General features: G+C 52.8%; 1 protein-coding gene across 5 annotated transcripts in view; it reads left to right on the forward strand.

The window, feature by feature from the left end:
• Window positions 1–18,017, forward strand: part of LOC134407234 (secreted frizzled-related protein 1) — a 520,297-nt gene that overhangs the window by 190,391 nt on the left and 311,889 nt on the right. For 4 of the 5 annotated variants that reach the window (XM_063138881.1, XM_063138882.1, XM_063138883.1 and 1 more), the window contains 7 exons: window positions 645–729; window positions 4,304–4,384; window positions 5,299–5,430; window positions 7,205–7,351; window positions 13,276–13,665; window positions 13,765–13,837; window positions 14,787–15,060. In XM_063138881.1, coding sequence (XP_062994951.1) covers window positions 645–729; window positions 4,304–4,384; window positions 5,299–5,430; window positions 7,205–7,351; window positions 13,276–13,665; window positions 13,765–13,837; window positions 14,787–15,060 — 1,182 coding nt within the window. Of the gene's footprint in view, window positions 1–644; window positions 730–4,303; window positions 4,385–5,298; window positions 5,431–7,204; window positions 7,352–13,275; window positions 13,666–13,764; window positions 13,838–14,786; window positions 15,061–17,244; window positions 17,995–18,017 lie in introns of those variants that run through there. The other variant, XM_063138886.1, reaches the window with a different exon arrangement.

The raw sequence follows: 18,017 nt of genomic DNA on the forward strand, positions 1-18,017 counted from the left end.
GGGCAAATTTGTCAGTTTGGGGTTTTCCCGCATTCTATTTTTTAAAAAATCTCAAGTTCTTTCTGTCCTGTTCATGCTGAAATTAGCAAATTTGGGAAGTTCTTATCAACAAACAAACAACAAAATGCTCACGCCGACGCTTGGCACAGAGCAACACAGATCCAGACGCGGCTGGTGGGGTGATGTCCGGTCCTCAATGCAACACACACACACCTGCACATAATTGGTACCACACATAGAATTCTGCATCTTGAGGATCTTATTATTCAAAGGCAACAACAACAATTCTTTGGAACCAGCATCAAGCAACTTAACCCTGGGCTAGAACAGAAATAGCATTAATATGGAAAGCTCTTAATATTCCAATTTAGGCAGCGATATTATTTCCCCAAAGTGATTTTTACTCTTCGAGCTGACGCCCATGACGAACAAATACCGAAACAAAACAATACAATAATATTTTATGCCGAGAGAACACAAAATTTTGTGGTAAGACAAGCTGGATTTTCTGGATATATGATCTATACGTGGCCTATTTGCATGTTTTGCTATTCATGGGTAACAGTGCCCCAACTCAGGGGTTGCTCATTCGGTGTTTGGCGCCTGGTACTTGGAAAATCACACGCCTTCCCTTTGCCCCCTAGAGTTCCGGTAGCGAGGAGCGAAGGAGAACGTTGACGCCTCTAGCCCTGCGGGAGAGATACAGCCTCCTCAGTGACAGCACGCTAGGTAAGAGGCCCAGGTCTGGCGTAGGACAGGGACACCCCTCTTTCTTGGTCCTTCATTGAAGGCTGCATGCAGCATGGGCTAAGTCAGCCTTCCTCAACCTGGGGCGCTCCAGTTGTGTTGAACTACAACTCCCAGAATGCCCCAGCCAGCTCTGCTGGCTGGGGCATTCTGGGAGGTGCAGTTGAACACATCTGAAGCACCCCAGGTTGAGGAAGGCTGGGCTAAGTGTTGCTGCCAGCTTGATGGGCTGGGGAGTAGCACACACACACTTTGGAAATAACGATATTTTTATGACCCAAGCCAAAAGCCCTTTGGATTTCAGCTAGGCCCATGTAAGCTCAGACCATCACAAGCTCTACCCCCACTCTCTTCACATTTGCTTTCCTTGAAACTTACCTTTCAGAAGTACCAGGAAGTAGGGCCATAAAAGCCGATCTATATTTGCCAGAGATCTTTGTGCTGACAGCTCCCAGTTTGTAAGATTTTTCAGGCTCCAAGAACTTTACACCTCCCCAGCCCTGGTCCCTGCTGCTGGAGAGTAAGTTTTGAGGGAAAGGGGGGTCACAGAGAATCCTAGAGGGAGGGAGACCTGGAAAGGACAAACACATTCTGAATGGAGATGGGAGGATTTGTGGCCCTGTGTGGGCAACGTTTGACCCTGCAGAGATTTTGGCCTAGAACTCTCGTCCTCCCCAGCCAGCACAGGCAGTGGTGAAGGGTGATGGGAGTTGTGGGCCAAAACATCTGCCGGGCCTCAAGTTTCCCACCCCTGTGGCACCGGCCATGGCATTCGTTGGGGGGAAAAAAAATAGATGTCAGGATGATGATGATTGATTGATTGATTGATTACATTTCTATACCATCCCATAGCCAAAGCTCTCTGGGCGGTTGACATAAGATTAAAACAATTAAAAACGATATACAAAATTTGAAACCATAAAAACGTGCGGCATACACGAAAACATACATCTACAAACAACTATGAACAACTTTAAGTTGTCAGCCAAACCTTAAAACAGATCCAGGATCGGTGAAGTTCATCACATATTGCTAAATGCTTAGGAGAAGAGGAAAGTCTTGACCTGGTGGCAAAAAGATAGCAATGTCGGCGCCAGGCAGGCCTCGTCAGGGAGATCGTTCCGTAATTGGGGGGCCACCACTGAGAAGGCCCTCTCCCTTGTTGCTGTCTTCTGAGCCTCCCTTGGAGTAGGCACCTGGAGGGGGACCTTAGATGTTGACTAAGGTCCTTTTGCAAGGACCTTAGGATACCTTGCAAAAGGGGATGAGCAAAAGATATCCTGTACCTAAGAGTGCAGCATTTTGGTGGGAAATTTAGGGGAGACAACCAGATTTGATGCGGCTATAATTATTATTGTCATCGTTGTCATCATTTTTTATCCTGGCCAATAGCCAAAGCTCTCTGGGAAATTCACAAAACAAAATGTAAACGTTTTCTAGAAGTCAGCTTGGAGAATAGCATATTGATGGCATATTGTCTAACAAATATACCCATCATGTGGGCTAAGATTTCCTGGACTTTGCCAGGCCGTTAACAGAGAGAAGGCCTTTTCAGTGGCTGCACCCAGAGAGATCCACCTCACCCCTCCCCTGACGGTATGAAGTCTTTTATTTATTTATTTTATTTATTTATTACATTTTTATACCGCCCAATAGCCGAAGCTCTCTGGGCGGTTCACAAAAATTAAAATCATCATAAAACAACCAACAAGTTAAAAATACAAATACAAAATACAATATAAAAAGCACAACCAGGATAAAACCACGCAGCAAAATTGATATAAGGTTAAAATACAGAGTTAAAACAGTATAATTTAAATTTAAGTTAAAATTAAGTGTTAAAATACTGAGTGAATAAAAAGGTCTTCAGCTGGCGACGAAAGGAGTACAGTGTAGGCGCCAGGCGGACCTCTCTGGGGAGCTCATTCCACAACCGGGGTGCCACAGCGGAGAAAGCCCTCCTCCTAGTAGCCACCTGCCTCACTTCCTTTGGCAGGGGCTCACGGAGAAGGGCCCCTGTAGATGATCTTAAGGTCCGGGTAGGTACATATGGGAGGAGGCGTTCCTTCAAATAACCTGGCCCCAAACCGTTTAGGGCTTTAAATGTCAATACCAGCACTTTGAATCGGGCCCGGACCTGGACTGGCAGCCAATGAAGTTGTAAAAGGACTGGCGTAATGTGATCTCGCCAGCCAGTCCCTGTTAGTAAACGGGCTGCCCTGTTTTGTACCAGCTGAAGCTTCCGGACCGTTTTCAAAGGCAGCCCCACGTATAACGCATTGCAGTAATCCAAACGAGAGGTTATCAGAGCATGGATAACTGTAGCTAGGCTATCACTGTCCAGATAAGGGCGCAGTTGGTATATCAGCCTAAGCTGATAAAAGGAAGACCTGGGTTGTTTTTTATTTTAGTGAACTTTGGTTGATGGATTTTTAAGTAATGATGTTTTAGCCGTTAATGGAACCATGTTTTAATTTCTATAGATTGTATTTCTTTTTCTTTGTTAGCCATCTTGAACCTTTTGGAAAGGCAAGATATAAATATTTTAAATATATCCATGCTGTTTCAAAGTGCAGGTTGGAGACCACGTATTTCAATGGTTGCCCACATTAAAAACAACAACACCCCTCCTAGCACATCAGACATAGTTAGCATCCTTCCCCTTGACATGCTAGCTGTCCATAAACAAGAAGTTTGAATGTTCCTCCACATCAGAAGTTCCCTGCCTGTAGAAAGCTAGCATATCAGGCAGAAGGATGCTATCCTAGCTGGGGGCAAAGGAGAGGCATTTTTGCCTCTTCTTACAGCTTCCAAGGAAGCTGAGTAGGTACAACGACTTGAGACCCACGGTTATATTGGTTGAAGGAAACATCTACTTTGTACCCTCCTTCCCAGAAAATGGGTCTGTTCAGACAACACATCAGGCTCTGTGGTTAGTAAAACTGTGGTTCTCTGGGGTTAGCACTAACCAAAAGCCATCCTGTTGCACACAATGCAGTGGCCCCGTTCAGAAGTCACCTTAAACCATGGCTTTAACCACAGTGGTTAAGACAGAAAGCTGGACCGTGTTCAGAAGACACCTTAAACCATGGTTTTAACCACAGTGATCAAGGCAAAAAGCTTTATTCACCGTGGTTAAAGCCATGGTTTAAAGTGTCTTCTGAACGGGGCCATTGCGTTGTGTGGGACAGCGCAGCTTTTGAACACGACCTGGCTTTCTGGTTTAACTACTGTGGTTAAAGCTATGGTTTAAGGTGTCTTCTGAATGGGGTCTTTAAGCCACAGTGAGAGCCGCTAACCTTGCTGCAGATGGTCTGACTGTGGTTAGTGAGCAAGGTTTTGCAAAATACATTGCATGAGACACCTTAAACCCTGCTGCTTAACCAAAAGCCTTAACCAGTAGGGCTTAAGGTGTCTTCTGAACAGGCCCACAGTCAACAGTCCGCACACTATTAAAGACCCCCAGCAGTTTGGGAGGTCATAGTACCATTATTATTTTTTGCACCTGGGCTTTGTGCAGAAGTCATTCTGAGCCTTCTTCCTTAACCCTTTTCAGGCTCAGTAAGCAGCACAGAGAAGGACAAAGCCGACATGAAGATGGCTGTCATTGCAGAGCATCTGGGCCTCAGTTGGGCTGGTGAGTGGCCCCATGTGGGAGAGGGACTGAGTCTTGCTAAACGGAGCAGGCAAACCTGGGCAGGGGGGTCTGGATAGCGCAGGAGGGGGCGCTGGCCAAGTTGGACAGAAGCAGCCCTCTCTTGGGCGGTACGGCCTGCCGATGCCTGGGGCTTGAAGGAGGGGCCACGTGGCTCTGAGACGGGGCCGTAGCCTAGTCAGCAACCCATGTGTCCCCAGGCCTCGGAGCCCCGTTCAGGCACTCTTCGTGATGTGCCACGTCAGCCTCTATGATTGGCGGGCAGTATGAAGCCTCCGGATTGGCCAGGCCAAACATAAAGAGAAGGAGCGTGTTCCGCAGAGCCGTCCTGTCCTTCAACACCCAGTTCAAGCCCCTGCTTTGGCTTTAGCTCCCAGTTCTGAGCCAGGGCTGGCATCCAGGGTCAGCATGGTGGGGCACTGGTGGAGGTTCCCTATCCTAGCAGGGGCCACGTGGACAAGAGCCCCTAGGAGTTGCTTCTCCTTCTCCACCTGCCTCTTGCTCTGGCCCAGAGAGCTGTGGTGCTGGTGGAAAGGAGAAAGGGGAGATGCCCCGGCTGACTTGCCCATTGGCTCTCGGCCTGTCAAGCAAGCTGCGGGGAGCCATGATGAGAGGGAGGGGGAGGCAGAGGCGGAGGCACAAGAGCAGCTGGCAACAATTGGGCTGAGAAGGCGGACTCCCTGAGGGGGGGGGGCATGGATGGGGGTCTTGCCCAAGCGGCGTCAAAACCTGCAGCCAGCACTGACCAACCTCAGGAGCCCTGGGAAGCCACCCGACCTTGGGGCGTGCAGGGCAGCGTGCCGACAGGGGAAGCGTCCGCGTAGCTGATGCCACCTGCAGCTGATCACTGCTCTGATTTGTGTCTTCTTCTCCTGCCTTTCCCCAACTCCGTCCAGAGCTGGCCCGGGAACTTCAGCTGGAGGTGGACGACATCAACAGGATCCGCGTTGAGAACCCCAACTCCTTGTTGGAGCAGAGCATGGCCCTGCTGAACCTGTGGAGCAGCCGTGGTGGCCAGAACGCCAGCAGTGCGTGTTAACAGTAGTGCTGGGGGCGTGGGGGCGTTCATCTCTTACTTTACCAGGGAGACAGCTGTCTTAGATTCCCCCGGGGATTTTTTTCCTTTGCCCAGGTCCACGTTTAGCACATGGCATTCCTTTAGCTGCACCCAAGGAAACACTTCTCATCCGTGTGCTGTTTGTACCCCCTTTACCCACGTCTCATGAGACCGATAAACACCATAGCTAACCATCCTATGGGTCCCTCACCACCATGCTCTGATTCCTGGGCTGGGAGCTCTGTTCCTTGTTTGTGTGTGACTAGTGACCTTTGCACACAAGAACAGAAGATGTCCTGGGGTTCACAAATAACTGCCAAGATGACACACTCACGTGGGTAGTCCGTGCTTTTGCACAGGCTTAGATGGGCCCTGTTTCCTTCCCCTCGTGCACACTGACCCGCCTCACTTCCAGGCTCATAAATTGACTTGTGCGGCAGGTACATTTGGGCATTCAGTCCAATTCAAAGGGAATGCATTGACTGCGACAAAAGTGTCAGGCGGGTAGGCGTCCAAATTGAGAATAATTTCAGGATGCTGCAAGCCACTTCAGTGATGAAAAGCCCGATGCGTTTCGTCCTCTTCCCGTAATATTAAGGCCTTCTTCAAAGGGTTCTAAAAATGCCTGCAGAGATTCTCAGAACAGATTGTCTTGTGCTGTAAACACCAGTCACCAGTGTTTGCACCACAAGACAATCTGTTCTGAGAATCTCTGCAGGCATTTTTAGAACCCTTTGAAGAAGGCCCCAATATTACGGGAAGAGGACGAAACGCATCGGGCTTTTCATCAATAAAGTCATTTACTTCATCAATAAAGTCTCTTTTCATGTGAGCAAGGTATATCAGTCTGGCCAAAACGTATACGAAATGTAGATTTCCTGATGGTGTGACACAGTCCTTTTTTGAAAACAAACAAACGAACCATGGGATAGGCAACCATAGACAGAAGTAGGCGACCGGAGGGCAATACTTACAAAACCCAGAGGTGGCCATTGCCCTTTTAGAGGAGCTGTTCCTTTCCTTCCTGTGCATCTCAGAGAACACGGCATGCTGCTTCTTCTAAGGCAATGTTTGCTGAGTCACATGTGGATCATCTAAAAACAAAGGAAGTGTTCCTCGCTTTTCTTTAGAATTGTTCTTTCTTTCTCATCTGCAAAGGTGTGCAAAATCGATTCGATTAGTTAGCCAATCAGTTGCCTAAAACACATGTTTGATCCCCGGCATTCCCAGGTAGGGCCAGGAAAGGTTCGTGCATGAACCCCTGGAGAGCGGCTGCCGGTCAGTGTCGACAGTATTGGGCTAGATGGACCAATGTTCTGACTCAGTATAAACCCGCTTCCTATGTTCCTAGGTCAAGTTAATTGCATGGATTCATGGAAGATCAGGATATCAAGGGCTAGTAGTCGTGGGGGCTCTCTACTGCCTCCAGGATCAGAGGCAGCGTACCTCTGAACCACGAGCGGCAGGGGGCCGCTGCACTCCTGTCCTGCTTGTGGGCTTCCTGTGGACCTCCGGTTGGCCACTGGGAACAGCGTGCTGGATGAGCCGGCTGCACTTCGGTCTGAGTCTGCACAGCGAACGCGCTTATTGATAGCTGTGTAAAACGTAGCTCCGCAATGTGCCGGTTGGTGGGTTCAGGGTGGTCCGGTCCTCCTTGATAACCAGGCGAGATGTCCTCCGAGTGCCCCTGCTGTCAGCCTGGCGCCCTGCTTCTCGTCGCTAACGCGCCCCTCCTTCTTCGGCAGTGGAGAACCTGTACACGGCTCTGCGCAACATCGACCGGAGCGAGATCATCAACATGCTGGAAGGCTCCACGCGGCAGAGCCGTAGCCTGAAGGGCGACAAACGCTACCCCCACCGGGACTACTCCCTGTCGCCCTCCCAGATGAATGGTGAGTCCCAGCCAGAGTCCTGTCACAATGCTGCCGGATCCTTGCCAAGCGCCTCCTGGGGCCCTGGAGTGGTGTGCTCCGGTGCAGCAGGCCTTTCGGCGTGACTGCCTCCCTGCGCCTCGCCCTGGATCTCTGCCGCCCCTTTGGCCTGTTCTGCAGTCCCCGAGATCAACTCAGCAAACCAGCTGCTGCCTGCTCCTCCTCCCTCCCGGAAGCAGTTTCCTCTATTGCTAACTTCACCTAGAACTGACTAGCTCAGGGCTCACACCCAGGGAGAATCGAAGAAATCCACAAGATCAGGAGGATCCTGCGGCCTGGGATATGGCTGGCTCTCTTTCGGGGAAGGGAGGTGAGAGTAGAGCCGGGAGGTCAAGTGAGGGCTACGGCCAGGCGCTGGGGGACGGAAGGGCGTACAGGGGAGATGTCAGGCCAGACGAGTTGTTCTAATCCACAACTTGTTTGGCCCAAAGGGTTTTACAAATAAATAAATAGCCAGGGTGGGGAAGAGACCTGTGATGTGGGGAGAGGGGGAAAGAAGCAGGGGGCTGAGGAATGGGGGAGCAAAGAGACCAGTGGGAAGGGGTCACCAAGAGAGAAAACGGAGATGCAGACCTGTGCTGATGCAGGCGGAGAGTGAGGAGGAAGCATATCTTGTCTGGGTCAGCGAGGGCAGCAGGCTCTAGGCATGGGGCAATAGGGGGCGGGCTGGAGGTCTGGGACCGGTGCCTCAGACACCTTGCACAGGTGAGGGTGAGAACGGTGCGGCACTTCAGTGGGCGCTGGAGACCAGGTGATGCAGCGGTGGCGGAGAGTGGTGCCCACAGGATGTCAAATGCGCGTTCGCTCTTTCTCTCTCTCCCTCCCTCCCGTTCCGCTCCGTTCCGTTCCTGGTATGGTCTGCTCTCTTCCACATGCTATCCAGCCGGAGGGGGTCGCTGGCTCCTCCCGAGGTGGATGGCCAGTAGGTGCTTGGCACCGTGGCCCTTGGGCCTCGTCCTGACCTCTTTCCTCTTCCTCCTCCTCTTCTTCCTCCATTGCCTGTCTCCACTGTCTCTGTTGCTCTCTCTTCTTCTCTCTTCTTCTCTCCCGTTTGACCCGGGGCATCCGAGACCTTTTGCCTCGCTGCCGAACGCATGATGCACCCCGTCTGTCCAGGCATGCCTTTTGGCTGCATGTTGCCACTTCCCCCTCTGCTGCTGTTCCCTTCCTGGCTTCCCTGCTTTGCCCCACAGCTGCTTGCGGGCCCCGACGAAGCAGGGTGGGCTGCGCCAAAGCCCCCCTGGGCAGATGGGCTCCCTGAGGGCACCACCCCCTGCGCCAGTTTGCAGGCCGGGTCCAGCTGCAGCTGAACAAATGCGGTTGAAGGCTGCATGGAGCAAGAGGCACGCTCACACGGCACCCATGCGGCACAGGAGCCCTTTTGCCGCCGGGGCGAAACTAGGCTCTCCCTCTCAGTGCTTCTTTACACTGTGCCATCCATGTCTGTAGTGCATTGTAGCGGTTCATAAATCTGTTGGTCTGGGATTCCAAGGAGCCAACAATCTAAATTCTGAAGGAATGGAAACCAGATAAGAGAGAAGCCGCTTATTGTGATCGATGGAGGCACGTCGCACACTTCTTCCAAGGCTTTCTGCTGTCCTGGCCGTCTCGGTTCAAGGCGCCCAGAGGTGCCAAAGCCAGCGAGGCCAGGTGCAGGCAAGAAAGCAGAGTCAAGGGAAGTCTCACATCAGGTCCTGCCAAGTCCAGTCCAGTCACATCCTATCACATCGTATCTATCAGCTCAAGTCCAGTTGCATCAGGTCAGCTTTGATGAACAGCACGGCAAAATTAGACCAGGCAAGGCCTTTCAGGACCTTGGGCAGCTCTAGTCAAAGAGCGCTGTTGTCTCAGCGACTGTCAAAGGCTGCTTTATAAAGCCCAGCAGCTCTCGACCTGCAGTTAGCTCTGGCCCCTCAGAGAAGCAGTTTGTTTCTTAGATTGCCTGATTTTGGAGCTGCTGGCTCCTATGGCATGTGTGGCAGGGCTGTAAGGCTGTCACGGGGGTGGGTGGGTTTTCACTGGAGGGGTCCAGTAGAGCCACATCTTTTGGTCTGGAAGCCCTAGGGTAGCAAGGGTTGGGTTAATGGAGGGTGTCTCCTCTGCCTCTGAGTCCTCTTCAGTGTCAGAGGGGGGAACATGACACCTGCCAGCCATGACCCAGATGCCCCCGACAGCCTCAGTGTGGGCCTGTTCAGACAACACGCTAAGCCATGGTTAGGCCGCTAACCCTTTTGCAGCAAATGGGTAGTGAGTGTGTTTAAACTGTGGTTATGTAGCCACCGTGGTTAGGAACGGTTCACACGGCATGCCAAGTCATGGTTCACACAGCGTGCTAAGCCATAATGTTTAGCACGAAATGCTTAACCACTGCGGCGGGGCGTGCCTCTTTCTCTGTTGCAAGTGGCAATCAACGGCTGGCCTGTGCAGGCCTTCCCTGCGCCCCAGCGGGCGCTTCTGGGAATGTCAGGCCACCGAAGGGGTCCTCCTGTTGCATTGGCTGCCCAGGGCCAAGAGCCTCTTTAAAGAACAGGGATTGCTCACAACCTGTGCAGGCGAAGAAATCCTGCACCCAGAGCCGTTTCCGTCGTGTCTGGACAAGGATGGCTTCTAGCGTTAGGTGCACGTGTGGCGAGGAGGTGGGGTGGCCCCTCCCAGTGTGCTTTGAAGAACACAGCAGACAGTTCCCATCATCCACTAAGCTGAGCCCGGCCTAGTCAGGGAAGGCATAGTGCTGGGTGACTGGGGAAAAGGGCTCACACGGGACCATTCGGTGCCCAAATCAGAAAAATCCAAATGTCACCCCCGGCCCTCCAGGTGCAGACTTTAATTTAAATGGGCCACAAGAGATTTCCTTGCACAGACCCCACTGTAATGAGTGGGAGCTGGGCTCAGCGGCTGCGGCCCGTGGCTCCGATCTGCCTGCCTCCCTTTACGGCACCCCCAGTGCCACTGCCTGACGCAGCGGCTCTGGGGGCTCAGGCCCACGAAAGCGGGTGCCCCCATCTGTGCTTGGTGAAGGTGCCCCAAGACTCTCCTGTGGCTCTCTGCCATTAAGGACGTCACACAGCCTCCCTTTGGAAACGGCTACCATGCAAAGCACGGCCCTAAGCACCCTACTATTAGAAGTGGCCATTTTGCACTTCCGAGCCCTGATCCCTTGGCTCAGCAGAGACGGGTTTTTTTAGGCCTGAAAAATAGAAGCATTTGCAGAAAACGGAACGGACATATGATTGAACCTGTGCAAAACCAATGCAGATCTGCATTGGTTTTGCACAGGTTCAATCATATGTCCGTTCCGTTTTCTGCAAATGCTTCTATTTTTCAGGCCTAAAAAAAAAATCACATTTAATTGATATGCCTTCCCCCCTGAAATATGCATTTGGACACCTTTCCCCTACAATGCATATTTTTGTATGCGTCGCAAAATTCTGAGATCTCTATAACCTGAAGGATAAGTGTTCTGATGTGCGTTTTAGTCCGGGAAATAGAAGTTAGGTTGGTTCGCTTAAAAATGCAGAGCGAACTAAATTGCTAGAGCAATCCCTCGGCCGCTCGGTTCTCAGTGCCACCTTCGCATCAGCGGCCTGATGACGAGGCCTCTGGGCAGCACCATGCATGCGCGCGTGCACATGCGCACGTCCCCAGAAAGCCCAGCTTGGAGTTAATTCCCAGGGCTTTTTCTCTGCCCAGATGTGGGTTGGAGCAATGGGCATGAGCTGTTCCCTTTGACATGACTTTGTGTCTTCTTGGGAACGTGCAACAATAGCAGTAGCCCCAGCCCTGAATTTCGGGGAAAGGGCTGGAGCTGCTCTTGAACATACAAGGAACAGGCTGGATGTAGGGTTGTAATAAATAAAACTCGATAAGCTGTCCTCTAAGAGCTGTTCTCCTATTTATTTATAATTTATTTATTTATTACTATACCGCTCAATAGCCCTGAGGCATGAGCTTGGTGGTGGGCGCTCAGTACCTCTGCCTTTGCTCAGAGTCGTGGGTTCTCTGCTATTACCCCCACTACCTCAAGTGATGTGGTCTAGAAAACAGGGCTTCTCATGGCCCTAAGCGAATATCATTTTGAAAAGAGTTCAAAGTGGATTTCGAGGAAGAGGCTTTCCCAGCCTGGTGCCCTCCTGGTGTTTTGGGTTACAACTCCCAGGATTCTTGATGGTTGTTGCAGGAAAGCCCCACCTTGGGGCAGGCTGGCAATGCACATGCGTTTATTTTGTCCCATTTTCACCTCTGGTGAAACAGGCATTGGAAAGTACAAACAGCAATGCCTGCTTTCCAGATGTGGAAGTGGGGAAGGTGTATGCTCCATACACAACAACCCCGCTTTCAAACTGCCTTCAACCCCCTGAAAGAACCTTCAATGGCAAGTCCTTGCAGTCAGAGGATTCTGGGAAAGATGGGAGTTGCAGAGGATTCTGGGAGAGAAAAGGGCTGCAGAAGCCCTGTCAGTGCCACATTCTAGTGCACACACACACACACACACACACACACACCTTCCTTCCCTTTCTGTGTGAGATGGAGGTTAATCGAAACGCAAATGAAAGAAAACCGCTTCTATTGAAACAAAGTGAATAACCCTAAAGTCTTTAATATTCAAAAGAAAAATCTTTTGTGTAGCAGCATGCAGCTCATGTCAAAGAACTATCCTTTGGAGACTGACAAAAGCTTTGAAAAGCTCCAAAAAATGTACAGAAATTTGTTTTCAATCATTCGTTTTATTTTCCCCTTGTCTACGTTGAAGTGCTACACACACACTGGACTCTTTATGCTATTAAAGACTTGAAGGGAGTTCTCATTCGTGAGGCTGAACGGTTTATTTGTTTTTGTTGAAATTGATTCTGTAATGCAAATGGAAGCGTGCATTGACCAGAATGCTCATTTGTATTACAAATGCCTCTCCTCCGTTTTGTCGTCCGCATTAAGGACGCTCAGATGCTGACATAAACAGAGCAAGTGAGAGAGAGACAGAGAGGCATCCGGACAATTTGAGCCTGATGCATGAAAGCTCCCGACTTTATGGCGTTTGTTTCATGATGGAGTTTTCTTTTCCGTCCCCTCCCCCCCTTCGGCTCCTGACGAGGGTTCCAGCACTCCCCTCTGGAGAGCCAGCGTTAGTGACGCTCCCCAGGGAGCGGTCGCAGGCGGAGCGCTCCCTGGCTCTTAGGGCCAGTGCCAGCCGGGGATGCTTCGCCCTGCTTAGCAGCTCACAGTGTGTAGAGCTAAGTCAAAGGCTACAGGGACATACGACCCTTGCTTCCGGTTTCCATTTGAAAGCTGCCATTTGGGTGTCAGCCTGGCAGGACAGTGGCAAAGATTGGGAAGGGGGCCTTTCTCTACACCAGGGGTGCAGAAGCTCTGGCCAAATCCGGCTCCCCTGAGTTCTCCACAAGGCCATGCCTACTTCTGTTGGCCTCCTCCCATTTTCCTCCAACCAATTGTTCGTTGAATTCCTGAGTTTTATGCCTCCCCCTCCCTTAAGAGGTTTAATGGCTTCTCCTAGAGCTGAGTCACTGGCAGTTGGCTTCTCTTTTGCTTTTGGTTCCACCCGTTTTACCTCTGTCCCCCCACCACCACCACTGGAACGTGGTCCCTGAGAGTTCCATAACATGGAATTTGGGCCTCTGGCTGAAAGAGCTTCTGTGCCCCTCCCCTGCATTGCACTCCACCACACCCACACCCATTTCCCTGGCGCAAGCCTGGTTTGCCTAGCTTTGTTCACCACCCAAACGGCCGCCTTCTCTGGCAGCCGGAAAGTGCCCTGGGACCAGGAGCCCTGGGTGCCCCCGGCGCAGGCCTCGCCACCCCCCGAGGGCCAGGCCTGCGCCCCCTGGCCCCGGCCCGCGTGTCAGCCCGTTGCCCTCTGTCTGCCCATGCAGGTTACGCTTCGCTGCAGGACGAGCTGCTGTCCCCCGCCTCCCTGCATTACGCCCTGCCTTCCCCGCTGCGTGCCGACCAGTACTGGAGCGAGGTGGCCATCATGGACGCCATCCCCATGGCCGCCAGCGAGCAGGACGCCCTCATGGAGATGTCGGACATGCAGGTGTGGTCCTCGGGGCTGACGCCCTCGCTGGTGACTGCTGAAGACTCCTCCCTGGAGTGCAGCAAGGCCGAGGACTCGGACGCCACGAGCGAAGGCCGGTTCCCGGGGCAGCTCCTGGAGGACGTGCATGGCCCCGACCCGCTGGGCTCCATGGACCTGGTGGAGGACGACACAGTGGACTCAGACGCCATGAATGGCCTGATGGACATGCTAGAGCAGGAGGAAGGTCAGAGGTCAGAGGGGAGGAGGCCAGAGGGCGCGCGCCAGGCGGGGCCGCAGGCGGGGTTAGCCGGGGGTTCCCACAGTGAAGGCTCTCTCCTTCCAGGCCAGCAGCGGGTGCAGGCCCGCATCACCGAGTCGCCGGCTGTCAGTCGTGTAATCGACAAGGGCAGAGACAGGTAAGGAGCTGCCGGGGGTGGGGGGTGCGGGGGGCCGGGCCATCACTCAGCGGCCAAGGGCAAGCGCCACTCGCCCGTGGAGGCTGGTGGCTCCGAGGTCAGTGGGGGAATGGATCCGCTACAGGTTTCAGTAAAAAAAAAGGTCAGAATTCTGAAAGAAGCATCCGAGGTTGTGATGCGCTCTGGATAGCTCCTGTAGAGTTCTGCCTGAAACCCAGAGCAGATTTGCCACCCCACTGACCTCGGAGCCACCAGCCTCAACGTGAGCCTCAGGAGGTCCCTGATCCAGCTCCCCACGTCTCCATTCAAAAGGATCCCAGGGAGCAGGGGAGGGGAAGGCGCCTCTCTGCCCGCATCCCTGAAAAGCTGCTGCCAGTTAGACTAGACCCCCCAGGGTGGGGTGGGGGGCAACTTCTGTGGGCTCCCTGGGTCCCCTGCCTCCATGCTGCGATGCCGGATTCCCAGTAGTTCGGCTGCGAAGGAGGCATGCGCTGCCCACTGGCCTCGTTTCCCTGCGGAATCGCCTGTTCTGCAGAGCCACACTCCGCCCAGTCTGCCAAGCAGCTTTTCGGGGGTTGGGGTTGAAAGCAATTCTGCTGGGAGACGGCAGCTGCATGGCCACTTCCCATTGCAGGGGAGGATGCGGCCCCTGGAGGGTTCTGCAGGAGGTCCAAAGCAGCCCCTCCCCCCTCTGAAACTGTCCACCCCTGAATTGGACCATGCTGGGCGGGACATACCAATGTTCTGATCACAAGGGGTTTGCATGATTTGGTGCAGTATGGGGGTGCCCTGTTGCTCTTGACCGTAAGAGAATGTTGCCCACCTTTCCCCCATCTCGTGGGGTCGACTCAGAAGCTGTCTGCAGGCGCCCTGCGTCTCCCTTCGCTTGCCTGCTCTTGGAGAGGAAGGCCTGCATTTGTGAGCCCGGCTTTCTGTCCTCGTTCTGAAGGCTCGGCGATTGGGCCGTGGAGAGCTCCTTCATCTCCAGCCTGTCGGACCTGCCCAAGGGGGTGTCGTTGAGCCCCCCACCCCTGCTGCGGCAAGCGGTGCCCTACAAAGTTCGGGGCCGGGAGCGGGACAGGCCGGAGCACATGCGGATTGACTCATCGGAGGAGAGGGAGAGCCCCCCGCTGCACAGGGATTGGGGCCTCCAGCCCGGGAGGGAGCCTGGCCTGCCCAAGTGGCTGGAGGAGGCCGGCAGCAGCTTCTTTGGACAAACACAGGTAGGGGGGCACAAGGGGGCCTTTGCAGACTCCGCTTCTCTGCACAGGCCCACAGCATCATGGGTACACAGGCGGGGGGAGGGGGCAGGGCGCAGCGCTCCCCAAGAATTGCTCTTCCGCTGTAAGCTACAAGAACCGCAGTTCACTTTGGCTCCCCAAAATTTGGGGGGCAGGTACAGCCATACATGGGTGTGTCCAACCTGCTAAGTTCTAGCCACACCGGTGGGCATGACGTCACAGCGTGTGCAGGAACAGTGCTTAGGGCAGTTTTTGGAAGGGGAGAAGCGGTGCTCAGATGATGAAGGTGGTGGAAAGGTAGCGGGGAGGGGTTTTTTAATCAATTTTTGAATTAGTACTATCATATTCTTTCAGTGAGATGCTGTTTTGGGAAGAAATTATTATTGTTGTTGTTGTTGTTGTTGTGTAGCCTGAAAAGCGTTTTAGCACTGATTTGTTTTTAAAAGATTGCTAATGAAATGGTGTCAACCAAAAGAAATTGTGCCAAGTGGTGATAAATTCACCTTGGAATGGAAGAATCTGTCTGTTAACACTTTTTTCCACTAGAGATGGGTGGGAAATTCATTCGGTTTGCATATCCACGTGAACTGACTGAATTTGCACATCCTGAACCAAAACATGAACTGGAACACGGTTAGACATCAGCATTCATACTTTTCCAAACGTTGCACTGAGCTTTAAAAAAAATGTGTGTAAAACTGTGGATTTGAAAAAAGCACATTCAAAAATGCGTATATTTTGAAAATTGCGCAAAAATATGTATGAATTTTCATGTGGACTAAAAAAAAAAACCCGCACCACACAGAAACATGATGGAACAAGCCTAGCAGTGTAAAAATGAGGACACGCCTTAAATTGGGACAACTATTGTTATTTCTGAGGCATTTGAATTTTTTAATACTCAAATTCGTTCTGTCCTTTTTATGAAGAAATTTGCAAGTTTCGGTAAGTTCTTATCAAAAAGCAAAGCAAACAAACTTCTCAGCCATCTCTGCACCAGCCAAATTCAATAGGTATAGCTATTCCCAGCTTGGAGAGGAACGTGTTCTCCCATTCCCACAAAAAAATAATAATGAAGAAACAACATGAAAATTCAATAGTTCACTTTTTGTACACATTTTGGTCTTTTTTTGAGCCAAGAACTGTATCGCAGAATCAGGGAAATGCATAACCAGAAGGATAACTGTGTTTCAATCCAAGTATTAGTCCAGGAAGCGTGAATCAGGTCAGCTTGCTTAAAAATATGGACCAAATAAATCGTCAAACATTTTTACTCAGAACCCGGAACTGCTCCCCTGGTACAAAATCAGGCGGCCACCTCCCAGTTCCAGGCCTCTCCAACCCCCCAACCCCATTTTTATTATGGGGATACTAATACTGGCCTCCTTTACAGGGTTGTTGTGAGAATTGGAGTTGTGGTTAGAGTGTTGGACTGGGACTTTGAAGATCTGGGTTCTAGTCCCCACTCAGCCATGAAGCTCACTGGGTGATTTCAGGCCAGTGACTGATTCTTAGCCTAACACTACCTCACAGGGTTGTTGGGTGGATAAAATGTAAGTCACCTTGGTCTCCTTGCAAGAGGGTGGGGGGAACCCAGGATATAAATGAAATAAAAAACTAAAAACTATTTGAGTGTGAAGAATTTCACGTGCTTCAGTTCAAGATTCCTTACAAAGAGCCCTGTAAAGTAGCCCGACACTATTGCAGCCTGTTTGGAGGGTGGGAGACGCCAACTCCGCGGAAAGGAAAACCTCTGCAAAGGGTTTGGCGCCTGCCCTGTTTCGGAGGGCCCCACTTGGGTCGCCGGCCTGTGGCTCCGTTTGGATGCTTGGTTGCGTCGCTTCTCGTTGGTTTTGATGTTTTGTTTCTTACGACGTAGCGGCAGTGGTTCTCGTTATTGCGTTTTTGAAAGCAAGCTGCCCCACGGATGCGTTGGCTTGAAAAGCGGGCGAGAAACGGCTGCTTAAATAATGCCGCCGCTCTGCCTTTGCTGTGCTTTGCCCGGCTGAGCAGACGGCGCTCCTTCCCCCCCCCCATCCCGTCTCTGGCCTTTTGCTCCGCGGGGAGGGGGGCCCTGTCGTCTCACGGTGAGCCCGGCCTCGTCGCATTGAGCCTCGACCCTCTATTTATATCCCTCCTGGCCAGCCTCTCTGCTTGCTTCCTAATTGGGTAGCGCCCAAAGCCAGGCATGGAGGGACCAGAAATAGAGCTGCGCAGGATGCCAGAGGCTGGCGGGCAGCCGGGCCAGACCGAGGCACACGGCCTCCACCTAATGGGCTCACCACCACCCTGCTCTTCCCCTGGAGCCCAGAGTCCCCAGGAGATCCAGATGAGGGTCGCAGGGCTTGGTGGCCCTCATTCCACACACACACACCATGAGATGAGGTCGCCCGCTTTCCCGGCACGTGAGACGCCCTGCCAGGGCTTCCGCGCTCGGTGGCTTTGCTCGGGCCCCTGGGCCGCTCCCTCCCGCCTGGAGGAGGGGGCAGGGAGACTTGGCCGAGTGCCTCCGAGCAGCTGGTCCAGGAGCAGGCTAAAGTTACCGCCGCCTTTGCTGTCCCTGCTTCCCAGTTGTGCGCCAGAGGCTGCTCCGGCCACCCACCTGGGCAGTGCCCTCCTGCCATGAGAGAAAGCGGGCCTTAGGCGCGAGCCGTCTGGGCTGGAGGGCCGTCCGGCTCCCCGCTCCCCCCCGGGACCATGTGGGGCTTCCTGACGCAGCTGCTCATCAGCTTGGTCCTGCTGGGCTTCTTCCTGGTCAGCTGCCAGAACCTCTTGCACATCGCCCAGGGCTCGGTCCGCTTCGTGCTGAAGCACATCCACCAGGAGCTGGACAAAGAGCTGGGCGAGACCGAGGGGCTCAGCGATGACGAGGAGGACGTCGCCACCCGGGTGGTGCGCAGGCGCGTCATTGTCCAGGTAGCTGGTGGCGCCCGCGGGGG

Source organism: Elgaria multicarinata, chromosome 12, assembly GCF_023053635.1.
Source record: "Elgaria multicarinata webbii isolate HBS135686 ecotype San Diego chromosome 12, rElgMul1.1.pri, whole genome shotgun sequence".
Lineage (NCBI taxonomy): Eukaryota > Metazoa > Chordata > Lepidosauria > Squamata > Anguidae > Elgaria > Elgaria multicarinata.